At 37.8% G+C, this 14,168-nt stretch overlaps 1 protein-coding gene across 1 annotated transcript in view; it reads right to left on the bottom strand.

Annotated features, from left to right (window-relative positions):
• Positions 1-1,520: 1,520 nt before the first annotated feature.
• Positions 1,521-14,168, bottom strand: part of LOC107039405 (protein split ends) — a 139,876-nt gene continuing 127,228 nt past the window's right edge. The window contains 6 exon segments of the mRNA XM_029126197.1: positions 1,521-3,457; positions 3,541-3,734; positions 4,480-6,548; positions 8,215-8,662; positions 10,569-11,194; positions 13,031-13,348. Of these exon segments, the coding sequence (XP_028982030.1) occupies positions 2,827-3,457; positions 3,541-3,734; positions 4,480-6,548; positions 8,215-8,662; positions 10,569-11,194; positions 13,031-13,348 (4,286 nt within the window). The 3' untranslated portion in view covers positions 1,521-2,826.

Raw genomic sequence — 14,168 nt, 5'->3', positions numbered from 1 at the left:
TTTTTTTTAAATCTTAATGAGGGGTTGAAATGTTGATAAAATTGAATAATTTTTTTTTCAATACAAAGAACAATTCTTTCCCTGTGTGACGAACCTAAACTGAGCTCAATTGATCAACTTGTTTCTGAGTTACGAATAATTTTAAAAAAGTCGTGTCCGTTTTACCCCACCCGCCCCTATAATTTTTCCTCTGAAAACACCTTTTATATACTAATTTGATGTTTCAACTACTCAATAATGATTTTTATACCGTATGAAAAACGGAAAAAAATGAGTAAATTAAATTTTTCTGTAATTTAATTGAAATAATCGAAAAAATACCTAGTTCTATTCTATGGAATATAACGTACATTTTGAAAAAAAAAGTTTGAATCGGATGAAAATTGTAGTACGAGGATTTCAAAGCCAAAAACAGGAAATATGACGTGTTCACCTGACGTACAGAGTAAAAAGAGTTGGGTACAAAATTTTTCTCAGTTTTTTTAGATACCCCATGATATATCAAAAGTCGCTCGACAGTTATTTTCATCAACCGAGGACTTCAAAATTTCACTTGGGTTCCCCCTGAATTAAGAGCCATGAAAAAAAAGTCTTCAGGAATATGTTACAACAGTTCGATTCAGAGATGTTCAACAAGAAGTGATCTTCAACTAAAATTGACGCATCGTGTTTCATCACTTCACTAGGAGAGTGGGGTAAAATGGGTACTTTGCCATTTTTCCATGTTGATGATTCATTGAGTTGATGAGATAGGATAATCTTCCCTCGTGAGGTGCACATTTTAGAACTGAGCTCAAGTATTTTATCTGCTTCATAACAGAACATTTTTGCGAAAGCCAAGAATCTCCATCTTGCCCCACTAGCTAGATTTTTTCCGACCGAATACGGGGATTATCTCATTTCAATTATTTTTTCGATAATTGTTTTTATGAGTGAAATGACTTTTGTGGGCGTCGAATCCGGAAAATCGTGAAAACTCGTGAAAAAGTGAAATTTATTAAATACACGTATTTATAATTTTATCCATAATCCGATGTAAAATGAGGGCGGTTAATTACCAGTTGAAAAAGTTTGTAAATATCGAGACGCGTATTTCATTACAAAGTACTGAGTGAATTCGAGCATGAAGAAGAAGGGGTTTTCACGATACACATATTATTTATTCGATAATAATACATCTTCAAAGGCACCGGTCTCCTTGTGTTCGAATTCGAAATGATCCAGCGATTGACAGTAATCGCAGTTACAAAAGGAAATAAGCAAAGAGGTGAAAAAACGACAATTTGATTATTTAAAAAAATTATCTTTACATTTTTCCTCGCCTCCCAATTGGATCTGAAGCCGGAAATAATGATGATTTGAGACGCATGTCTCCCAGCAATTCAAGTTCACGTACAAATATAAAATTAGGCTGTATAAAAAAGTGAGTGTTTTGTTCATCCATTTGTTAAACTAATGTGAGTGCACATGGGCATGAAAAAATGTTTTTTTTCTCATCTGAAAAATAAAAGAGGAAAATGAAAAATTTCCAGTTAATTTAATGAGTCAAATAAAATTCACATTCATTCTTTCATTGATAATTCATGTTATTATTATTAATCTTTTCATAATTTGTTTTGTCTGTAATTTGTTGTTTTTCATTATTCATTTTCTTTATCATGAAGAGAACGTAGTCTTGAGAGAAGTTCCCTAGTCAGTTCGTGAATTATTTATTTTTCATTTTTTTTTTTTAATTTCTACCTTCTATAATGCTACCTAAATTTTTTTCATCTTATATACTAAAAACTTCTAGCCACTTATCATTATTAATATAATCTAGTAATCATATAATTACTTGCTCGTCTTAAAATGTAAATATTATGTACTATATACAACGCTTACATGTTACAAATTTATCAACCACTTTTACCAAAGAAAATGAAAATTAATTGAACAGAAAAGGGATGATTTTCATTTCATAGACGTTTTCATCACACAACAGTACGAGATCTCTCTCTTTCTGTATCCCAGAAGCGTGTGGCAATCGTTTGTTCATCCTTGGTTTTTTTTTCACCAAAGTCCCTCAAATGGGCTCTAAAAGACAGTATTAACTTTTTAGTATCTCACACTGGTACTCATCACAGACTCATTCAAAATAAAAACACGCACACCTTTAACGTCGTACCATTCGTTCATCGTTTTAACGATTATCCATTTATAATATATACAAAAGAAAAAATTATTACCATTCATTTTGCACAAAACACGACAATTCAAATACATCATTATCAACCGCCCACTGTTGGCCAATAATTCATCAATTCAAGTTGTCCATCGGGTAATTGCAAATAAGCGTCGATGCCATGCACTAGAAAGCCGGCATTTTGTTAATTTCATTAAATCTCCTATCCACATCAATGTTTATCCTCTCGTTGGACTTATCCACCGTACAATCTTTCTCATTACAAAACAAAAAATAAGGAATGACTCTGATTTTCAATAATTCACGCACTTGATCATTCCCAAAAAAAATTTCGACACAAAGTTATGAAAATTTTCATCGTAAAATTCAATAATAAAAAAAAGTGCAGAGTCGACTGGAATGACATCTCGATAAAAAATCATGTACAACGCTAAATTTCTAAAATCATAAATTTTCCTAAAGTCCTTTAGCATTCAAATTCACGTAAAAATGATCTTTATAAAAAAACGAAGTGAAGAGAAATTGCCTTCATGAACAATTCCCTCCAAAATAAGGAGACCCTTGAAAGATTGATAAAAAAAAATGTTCCAAGCAAGCCACTAGACAGCGAGACATCAGAGATGGGGATGACTCCAGATGTTCGATCAATCCTCATCGGACAGTGGTTCGTACTGAGCTGAGAGAAGTGGTGTTGGCTCCATCTGTTCGCTTTTGGTCACTGTTGTGGAGCCTGCAGTGGGTGGAGGAGGTGCTGGAGGTGGTCCTGTGTGAACTCCCAGTGCACTGAATGGGTAGAAGGTCGTTGGTGCTGGTGGTGGCTGTTGAGTCTGTGGATTTGGACTCTCGTCGATGACCATTTCACCTGAGGGGCTCTCAGCAGGCTTGTCATCCTTGTCAGCAGTGCCATTACCACTTCCTCTCTCCCCACTGCCAGTTGTTTTGTCGTCCTCGGAGGTCCTCATCACCTCGACAATTTTATTCTTCACGTAGTCCAGAGGGGACAGGTGGGGCTTGGGAGGCGTTGCTGATGTTGTCGTGGCTGTTGCAGACTCGTAAAATCGTCTCGCGTAGTGATTCTGGGTTGCCTCGGGTGGAGATACTGGCTCTACGCTGTGAAACTGCTTTGCAACAGATGTGGGTGGCTGCTGGGGCTGCGGAGGGGGCTGTGACTGCTGCTGTCCCTGGGACACACGGATTATCTGACGCTCGTCACCAGGCTTGCCAGGCTCAGAATCTGCCTCACGACGCTTCCATTGATCGTCTGCCAATGGATAACTAGAATCAGAGACATTGATATCAATGATGGGGCCAAGTTTTAAGGGAGGTAGTTCAGGAGTTTTTGTGGGAATGATAATTACCCTGGGTACGAACGGTAGGACGCGTGTGGTGGTCCATAATCCTTCGTGACGATGTGCTCGATGTGCTCTCCAAGGGTTATTGTTTTTCCATCCCTCGGGGGTTCACTGGGTGGTCCACTATTGGCTACGGAACTCTCAGCCGCTGGACTGTGAGCTACACCGTTGGGTTCGGCTTGAGTATCACGATGGAATCCCTGCAGGAGTGAAGATTGAATTGATATCATGTTTTTGGTGATTTTGGTGTCCTTTTTAATAAGGATATCGAAGTATTTTTACGGTTCACTGGGAGAAAAACGAACAAGTTCTCAAACTATTATTTGGTCTCGTTTGGGCCAAAAAACTCATTAGTTAAAAATTACAAAAAAATAATAATTGTTTGGTTCGAATTTGAAAGTCTCAAACGTGAATACTTTCTCTGCTTTCAACAACAACTATATATTTCGCTCAAGAGGCGGATGATTCATACAAGAATTCTCATTTTTATTGTTGTTTTTAGGGAATAAAAATGAGAATTCATGAAACCGATTTCTGCTAAAATTCTGAATATGAATAAATTTGTTACGATACCGAACAAATGATTTTTATGATGGAGAATTGATTATTTATAAAATATTTATAAGAAATGCTCGCAATTTTCAAAAATTGCCATTTTTCAATTATTTCATCAATCTTCCTCCAAAAGTAAACTTTCTAATTTTTCTTCAGATTTAAAAAATTTTTCCTAACGGTTCAATATCGAAATTCACACCTGCAAAGTTTAGATATCCTTCAAGTGAACATTTTAATGCAACTTCAATACCATGTTCAGTAATTTTGCAATAATTAAATATCAATAAAAACAAATGAGAACAGAAGAAAATCTTATCAATCAATAGGCTTTGCACCAATAAACGAATTCATAAAAAAATATTGACTCAAACAAACTTGTATTGTTCTCACCTGAAAAAGTCTATCGCCCGGCCTAGTAGGTTGATTATTGACAGCAGGAGCTCCACTAGTGCTCTTAAAGCTCTGATTGATCTGATGCGTGATAATCGCATCGATCAAACTGGCAGCAGTGAGTGTAGACGAATTGTCTCCAGACTGAGAATTCGAAGAGGCAGGACTAGGCCTCGACGAGGCTGGCGCTTGCTGAGGAGGAGGTTGTTGAGGTTGCTGAGGCCTGGAGGACTGTGAGAAACCACTGCCAAGTAGTCTCCCCGACTCCCTGTCAATGTGCTGATGCTGCTGATCCCTGTAGATCTGCGCCATGTGTCGCCTCTCAGCCTCCATCCTCTGTCCCAGAATGTGCTGCTGCATCTGCTGCTGCTCCTGCATCCTCTGCTGCTGATGAAGATGCGCCATTTCCCTCTCCCTGTGCACAGCCATTCTGTGCTCCTGCTTCTCCCTCATCTCCTTCTCCCTCTGGTGCACCGCAAGCTGCTCCCTCTGATGTTGAATCTCCTTCTCCCTCTGCTGTGCCATCCTGTGCTCCTGGTGTTCCTTCTCCCTCTGATGCGCAGCAATCTGCTCCCTCTGATGCTGAATCTCCTTCTCCCTCAGCCTCTCCTCCTTCTCCCTCTGCTGCATCATGTGCTCATGCTGCAATTGCTTCTCCCTATCTATCCTCTCCTGCTGCATATCCTTCTCCCTCTGATGATGCTGCACAGCTAATCTGTGCTCCAACTGCTGCAACTCCTTCTCCCTCTCCCTCTGCAATCTGTGCTCCTCCTTCTCCCGAATATGCGCCAAATCTCGTTCTCTGTCCCTCTGCTGCTGGTGTGCAGCGGCCATTCTCTCAGCATGCTGCATCGCCATCCTGTGCTCCTGAATCCTCAGCTCTTGCTCTCGATAAGCACGATTATTGTCCACGTACCTATCAGCCAGCAATCGGTCTGCCATTGTCTTGCCGAGACCCTCGTGACTACTCCCCGAGGAAGGATGTCCATGGGGATGAGGTACAGGTAAACTGGGTTGTTGAACAGCAACATCGACTAGACTCGAAAATGCCTCGAGTCCCGCAGGTGGTGGATGGTAATGGATTTGCTTCTGAGGATTGTGCCTCTGAATCACACCCTGTCGTGCCTGTGTGTGCGACTGAGGGGGCGCTGGGGGTGGTGGGGTACCCGTGTAGTAGAGAGTAGCAGGTGGGGGCTCGGTTTTACTTGAACTCTCGTTGCTAGCACTTGTGCCTCGACGCTGGTGCATCTGCTGGCTCGTGATGTAGTCGTTCATTATTATCTGGCGGGAGGACAGCTGCTGCTCCATCGTGTAGCTTGGTGGTGGTCTTGCTGAGTAGGAGTTGTAGTTGCTGTGGGTGACGACAACTCCCGGATTGGGACTCTGGGGTGGGGCATTGGTTGTCGCTGGGGAGTGTCTGATGGGACGATGGTAGTCGTACATCGGACGTTTCTCGACGGTGAACGGGTGGACTGGGGTGCCCTGCGTGATGGAGCCAGACTCCTTGGGGGCTGGGGGGTTGGCTGATGGCGCTGCTGTACCTGGTGGGGTCATCTGACGGAGGAGGCCCTCGTATCTGGCACCTGAGACTGGAGTCCCGTGGGTTATTGAACCACCTTTGTGGGGTGTGCCCATGTTCGCTAGCTTTGGGGAGAGCTTGGGGTGGGGGGGTGGGGGCACTGCGACTTTGTTCATCTTCGGGGTGATCGGCGCCTGGGGACGAGGGGATGAGGCGTATACGAGGGGGCTCTTTGCTCCTCGACCCTGCTCGTGAGCGTGCGGGTGGTAGTAAGCACCAGGTGGGGGCTCGGGACGATACATCGTCATCTGGGGGGCTTTGTGGGGAGGCTGGAGGGTGTGGTTGTAGTCTTGAGGCTGCGGCTGGGATTGGGGAGGGGGTGGCTGCTGACGCGGCTTCTTTATGCTGAGGTCGAGGGTGCCCTCCGTCTCTCGCAGGGCCTGCTGGACTTGCATCACTACGAGACCCTCCTTTGGGAGGAGGTCGGCTGACGGCGGCTGGTTCGGTGGGGGCACTGGGGGCATTGGTGTTATTGTCGCCTGCATTTGACCTGGGCAAGAAATTGTGGTTTTAGTTTTTTGGAGGGAGAACCATTGGCTTTCAGTCGGTAGATTGGTTTCATCATCTTTTTTTTGGTTGTGTTGAAGGCAAGGTATCTGGAATTTATGTAGGGCCTTTAGAAGGTCAAATGGATTATGTGGGAATTTTTTAAAACATTTTCTTGGCTTTGTTTTCAAGGTATAATATTAGACAATTACTTTTGAAATTTCAAGTGAGACATCTTGAAATTTTTAACAATTTACATGAAATTTTCATGTTTTGTGTTTGAGGATCATTTAATTTCTTAAATTTTCAATGGAATTTCTGTTTTTAAGCGCGATTCTTGAAAATTGTGAAAATTCAGGCACCTATTTAGTTAACAATTTTATAGTCAATTTTCATAATGAATTTTGAAATTCAAGCTGTCATTGATAATCAATAATCGCTTGAATGATTCAATTTTTCGGAATTTTCAAAATGAGTCAGAAATTACATGAATGATTTAATCTTAAGGATATCCAAGTATTTTTTACAGTTTGGCGCAGACCACACTATAAATTGGAAAAAAATCATGAGTATTCAGCATAATTCGTTGTTTGAAAATAAATAATTGAAACTGTTTAAAATTTCGGAAATCTTATTTTGTTAGGCATGAATTACGATTACGAAACAACTGATTTTTTACGATTCGAAACAACTGATTTTTTATGGTGGAAAATTCATAATTCATAAATTATTCATAACCAATTGTCATAATTTTCAAAAATTGCAATTTTTAAGAATAGAAATAAAAAGTTGACTCCAAGAGTAAACTTTTTATTTCTTTCAAATTTTTCAAATATTTTCTAACGGTTCAATATCGAGATTAAAATTCAGACCTGCAAAGTTTAAATAATAAAATCATTGTAAAATCTCCGGAAACTCAGGGTCAAATGGGACTCAAATGAAAGCTCTGATGTTCGACTACAAAAGTAGAAACGCATTTCACTGGAGAGAAAATAGCCAAAGTATTTGGATATCCTTAAATGGAATTGAAATTCACAACGTAGAGAATTCACTTGAAATCAATGCTTGAATTTAAAAAAACCAACAGTATATTTTATACTCAAAGTGATTCACGTATGGAAAAATTCAGTAGAAAAACTTACCGAATTCGCTAGAAAATTCTATTGGATTGCTCTAGAAATTCTATTACGATTCTATTAAAATTCTAGGGAATTCTCGTTAAAATTCTATGAGATATTTGATAGAAAGAAGTCAATAGATTTCGATTTTTCTGTATGAATTTTTCAGTATGAATTCTCTTGGAATTTTTTCTATAAGAATACTTGGGCATGAATTTTCCAAGTTTTTTTCACTCAATCCTGCAATGTAAACAAAACAAAATATAACGGTAAAATTTAGAAAATCCCTGCCCAATAGTTATAATAGAAAAAATCTCAAGATAAAAATTCAAACAGAAAAATCGAAATGCATTGACTTTTTCTTATCAAATATCTAAAAGAATGTGCGCAAAAAACAAATACAATTCTCACGAGAATTCTCTAGAATTTTAGCAGAATCTCCATTGAATTTCTAGAGAATTCCAAAAGAATTGTCTAGCGAATTTGTTAAGGTTTTCTATTAAATTTTTTAACACGTGTTTTTCCTACAGGTGCATAAAATTAGATCCTTACCAATTTGTTGAGGACTTGGTGCTGATCTGTGATGTGGTACAGAAACGACTGATAGTGTTGCCAAATTCGAGTCCCTATTGGACATGGCAGTAGAGGGTAAACTCGACGATGGCTTAAATTCGCGAACAAATGTGATATCGTTTCTGTGATCTGTCTTCAAAATACTTGATATCGTGGGTGTTACTGAACTCGTTGACGTACTATTGGGATTTCGTTTGAGCTGCATCTCAATAACATCGAACATGAGATCCTTGACAGTCAGTGGATTGGCATTGCTTATTGTCGGCGGTGAGTGTCCTGGGGGTGGTTGTTCGCGTTGCGTTGGTTGTTGCAACTGTGAGGCCGTGTGTGATTGTAATATCGTACTTGTACTTGTTGTTGTTGTTAATGGTGCTGTTGAATTTGCATTTTCCACATCTGCCCCACCCTGACCCTCGTCCGCCGTCTCCTGGAACAATTACCAATAGAAATATCTATCAAGGTAAGGCCGAAAATAAAAGACAAACTTCGGAAAAGAAAAAAATCATAAGATGTTCGCGAAAAAAACCGAAATCCTAATAAGCATTGGAATGAATTATTGGATGAATAATGGTTGTTGTGTTGTAATTTTAAATCAATAGATTAATGACATGAAAGTTCAAAATTAATCTTATTATTAACTCTTAACATAAAATAAATAATCAATATTGTGTTTTATTGTGTTGCGAAATTACCAAATTACACATTCGAAACTTTGGTATTAATTACAAGGGAAAATAAAAATATTTTATGGATATGATGAAGTTTCGATTTTAGGACTTGATGGTAAAATTGAGCAAGATGAGAATTTTATGCAGATTATTTCAAAAATATCTCGTAAATTAATGGGGTTAGCTACAAACAGGTACGAACTCCTTTCTCTTCAACTCGAAACCTACTAGTTTCAATGATAGGGTGAGCCAGACAAATTCTTCTCTACTGAAAATCAAACTGTCACAAATGTTTCAATGTGATAATTATTCAATAATGGATAGAGGTACCTATGCATGAGATATCTGATAATTCTGATCTTCTATGTTTTTGCGTTGATTCCTGACGCTATAAAATCGTGTTTCAATTTTATCTAAGACCAAATTAATGATTTTAAGAAATTTATGGGTGTGGAAGCCATTCTACTAAGAATAAAAAACTGGTTACACTATTATAGAAGGAAAATCCCTACAATTCGGTACGAAAACGAAATTATTTCAAGCAAAAAAGTTCTTAAATCAACAACTGTTGAGTTTTCTTTCATGACATCAATTGGGTTAAGGTATCAAGCAATAAACTTTGATTAAAGGGAGACGAGTATGATTTTTAAAATTCGGGGGCCATTCGAGTGAGATTTATCATACACTGAAAATCTCAAAACGAATAATTAGTGCAAAAAAATTAATTTTTTATTGTTCGTTCGCACCGTAGACACTTGAAGTGATAAAAATAGTCCAGGACTTCCAATTTTTGAATTAGAGGTTTTTTTCTTTCAAAAATGTTGACGAAAAGTATACAATAGCGATTACGAGTGAGTTTTATTTAATTTGACTCCTACACAGCTAATTTTTTTTTTTTATATAAAAAATTGCACCATCCATGTAAAATAGCCAGAAAAATGATCCTCGAAATATTTAAAATATATTTTTGATGCTTTCAGAAACATTTTTCTGACGATTTTACATGAATGGTGCAATTTGTTAGTCGAATTGAAGAAAACTAGCTAGCAATTGATATTGTACACATTTTTCCAACAATTTTGAAAATAAAAACCCATGTAGATAAGAAATTGGAGGCCCTGGACTATTTAAAACATTTTAAGCATCTAAGGGGCAAACGAACGATAAACAATTAATTTTTTTGCACTAATTATTCGTTTTAGACATATAATCTATCTTCAACGTATGAAAAATCTCACTCCAATAGCCCGAGACTTTTAAAACTCATAGTAGTCTCCCTTTAATTGAGCATTTGTAAACATAAGAAGATCAATTTCAAAAACAGAAAAAAGACCAATTCCAGAACGAGGATTTTTCAAAATGAGCGAAAATGTCACTTATTCCCAAGATTTTTTCCCCGTTAGATTTCAATATAACAGTTTTGAAATTCATAAATTTTTACTGAAAACTAAAAACTATTTCCCTCTGTGTAGAGTTGCATATCATTACTCTATCAAATTTATACATATATTCATTTGTTAGTCCCCGAACTTATTGCATTCCTTGATTTTCCCCCGGAGAAACTATTCACCCAATTCGTAAAAATAATTTGACCAGCATTTTCCTCCCAACTGATGAAATTCATTATGAAGAAAATTGATGGGGTTGAGATGTAACGATGCTTACCGTAGCGGAGCTATCGTAATCCTCTCGACTATTCGTCGACTGTCCACTAGCAGTCGTGGGCTGCTGTGGCCCAGGTGCAACAGGCGTCGGTGGGACAAGAGAAATCCTGATATCCGCTGTACTTTCTTGCTGAAATGCACCGACATTGATTGTTCCAGTGCCAGTCGATGGTCCCATTGAGCCAGGTGTACTGCTGGATATTGTGTTTGCAGGACTGCCCGCACTAGCAGTATCACTCGAGTCATGCACAGCCATTTCGTCACAGCTACTTGTACTACTACCACTCTCCTCCTCATCCGTCAAACACGGCCTTCTCTCCTCACCGAGGGACTGATAGTACTCAGCCACCACCTGATCCAGGCCCAATTTCTTACGATAAGTCAGGTAGTAATTCTTGCACTGGTGATTGGATTTACCAGGTATTTGTTCCGACACTTTTGGCCAATTTGTTCCATGCTCACGCAGGGCACGTCTCAGTTGTTTGAGCTCATCTTCTGTCCATTGTCGTGCTATTGATTCAGACGCTTCATCAGTGGCATCACCACCACCTGACAGGTGAGGCGCCAAACGACGGGATATTCGGTTGAAACAGGCTGAACAGCATTTTGTGGTATTGTTTGGTATTTCTAGGTGGAAATAGGGAATATTACGAATAATTATGATGATGATGGTGATGATGATAATAAGAGTAAATGGTAATACTGATGGTGGTGATATCGTGTGTAAACAAACTGGGATGAATTAAAAACAAGTTGATATCTCGATTTTTGGAGAAATTCGCGTAATTACAAAGTTTTTTTTTATGAAAAAACAGAAAAACCGGAATCTCTCGAAAACTTTGTGTGAGCGGGTATATGTGTTTTGATTGATTTAGATAAAAGGCATTGTAACGAATACTTTGAAAACAAAAAAATCGAAATGGGTCCAGTAGTTCTAAAGGTATTGGCGGAAAAGCGTTTAAGGGCATACGTCGGTGAAATTTAAATCTTCCCTGGGCAATGGGACCCATTGAAGAGTTTGTGAAATACGACGAAATGTGGGAACAACTGGGGAAAATCGCGGACCCGATCGATTTGGCCGACCTGATCGATTTTGATTATGAAATACAAAATTCATTTATTCATGATCTATTGCGAATAAAGTAAAACGGATACTTAACATGATTGTTGGGAGTATACGGCGCAAGGAGTATTTTGAAGGTAAAAACATCACATAAGAAAGGTAAAGGGTCACGAGGGAAAATAAACTATGTTAAATTTAAGGCCGCTTATTTTTCAAATTTTCGCACAAGCTGCCAGCCGAAACTTATCGTTATCTTTCAAAATTAAAACACATTAATCTCTACAAGATGATGATGTAGATCAATGTGCTTTGATTTTGAAAAATATTAATAATTTTGAGCAGGAAATTTGTATGAAAACATCGAAAAAACGGAGGCCTTCTGGTACAACTTAAGGCCCGGGTGTACTATCTTTCGTTATCTCGATGTTTTTTTTTCATCTTTCGTCATCTGAAATTGTCAATTAAGTCCTGCATCATGCAGAAGTTTTGAAAAATTATGAATGAATAATCAAAAAAAAGTAGAAAAAATTCTTAATTTTTTTAAAGAGCATTTTTAATTCAGTAATGAAGCGGTAAACCGGGTCAAGTCGATTTTGACTATTGGCCAGTTATTCACGAATATCTTAGAATCTAAAAGAAATAGAAAAATTATTGTCATGTTCTTTTTTATAGCCCTTACTTGGCTCTACAAAAAAGGTCGTGAGAAAAATTTTGCTTTCTCTCTTAGATTCCGAGACATTCATAAAAAACAGGCCAAAAGTCAAAATTGACTTAACCCGGTTTACCGCTTCGCTACTGAATTTATATTCAGAATAAGTTGAATAACAAGAAATTGAACAATGTATCTGATTTACGGTGATAAATGGCGGCCTGTCACCCAATATCATGCAGGGGGGAAGACTGATTTCGTAAATCTTTTCCCACACTCCACAGAGACATTTATTACGGAAAAGGCTCTTTGAAAAAAGTTGTAATATTTTGGAGAATTTTTGAATCACACTTTTATCACATAAAAATGGCAGATGATTACATACCACTGTTTTAAAAATTGAGATACCTAGCTATCACTTCCCATCAGGAGTTAGTGTTTTGTTATCCACCATGGAAAATGACAGTTAATAGATTATTCGCCATAGCGAATCAGATACTTGTAATTTCCACTTTTCTCAACTCATTCTGAATTTCAATTAAAAACACTCTTTGAAAAAGTTCAGAATTTTTTCCATTTTTTAAAATCATTCTATCATAATTTTTGGGAATTTCTACATGATGTACCACTCAATTGACAATTTGCCATTACGAAAGATGAAAAAAATCCAGATAACATTCGAAAGATAGTACACCCGGGCCTTAAATAAATAAATAATATCCTTTCCAATAGATGAATCCTTTCAACTTACGAAATTCTTGAATAACAGGATCCCGTATTTCCGGGGGTAATTCCATCCATTTAGGTGGCAGTGCCCTGAGTCTTTTAACTCTCGTCTTATTATTGGCATTATTGACATTTGGACAGCCTGGAAGTGGACAGGCAGTGTAACGACCACGTACAGCTTTACACCTGCATGTGTTGCATACACGTGCACCAGGCTGCACCTGATCCTCCCTAAGACCATATTGGGACGCCTGGCTGCGTGACAATGCACGCGACTGGTTGCCACCCTCGACGACATTTTGGCATATTGCACAGGCATGGGGACCCAGTTGCCTCCCACTCTCTGAAACATTGGAATAAAAAAAATTGAAATTGCTTTCGTCATAGCATAGTCAATTTGTTTTTGCTAATAAATAAACAATTTTCTTCCCAATTCAATTTCTATGACGATGTATTTTAAATTTAATTCATTGATTTTTTAATTAAAAATCATTGAAACTTTGCGAGTCTAAATTTGAATGTCGATATTGAACCGTTAGAAAATATTTTAAAAATCTGAAAAAAAATAGAAAATTTACTTTTGGGGGCAAATTAATGGAATAATTTAAGAATTGCAATGTGTGAAAATTGCGAACATTTTTCATAACTAAATCAATTTTCTACTATAAAAATCATTTGTTTAGAATCGTAACAAATTTAATATAATAATATCCAGAATTTTACCAGAAATAGATTTAGTGTCTAAAAAAAACAAGGTTGAAAAATTAATAATTCTGTGCAAAATGTGCTACATATTCATGAGTTTTATCAAATTTTTCCTCTGACCCTTAATCTGATCCTTGTAACCCAAATTTTCATTACCAGAAGTCGATTTGGATTTTAACAATATAGAAAGATATATTGAGACCCTTATTTTGACCCTTGTGACCCTTAGTTTCTGACCCAATGACCCTTATTTGGATCCTTAATCTTTGTGATCCTCAATCTGACCCGTGTGACCCTTATCTGGTCCTTAATCTCATCCTCATTATAACCCTCATGACCTTTATTTTGACCTCTGTGACCCTCAATTTTGGTGTTTTAATTTCGAGTACCAAATTTTCATCACCAGAAGTCAATTTGGATTTTTATAATATAGGGATAGAGAGTTTTGGGATCGACTG

Source organism: Diachasma alloeum, unplaced genomic scaffold (assembly GCF_001412515.2).
Source record: "Diachasma alloeum isolate Michigan unplaced genomic scaffold, Dall2.0 Dall_scaffold_00299, whole genome shotgun sequence".
NCBI classification, from domain to species: Eukaryota; Metazoa; Arthropoda; class Insecta; order Hymenoptera; family Braconidae; genus Diachasma; species Diachasma alloeum.
The sequence above is the reverse complement of the archived record's forward strand: the minus strand, read 5'-3'. Positions and strand labels throughout refer to the sequence as shown.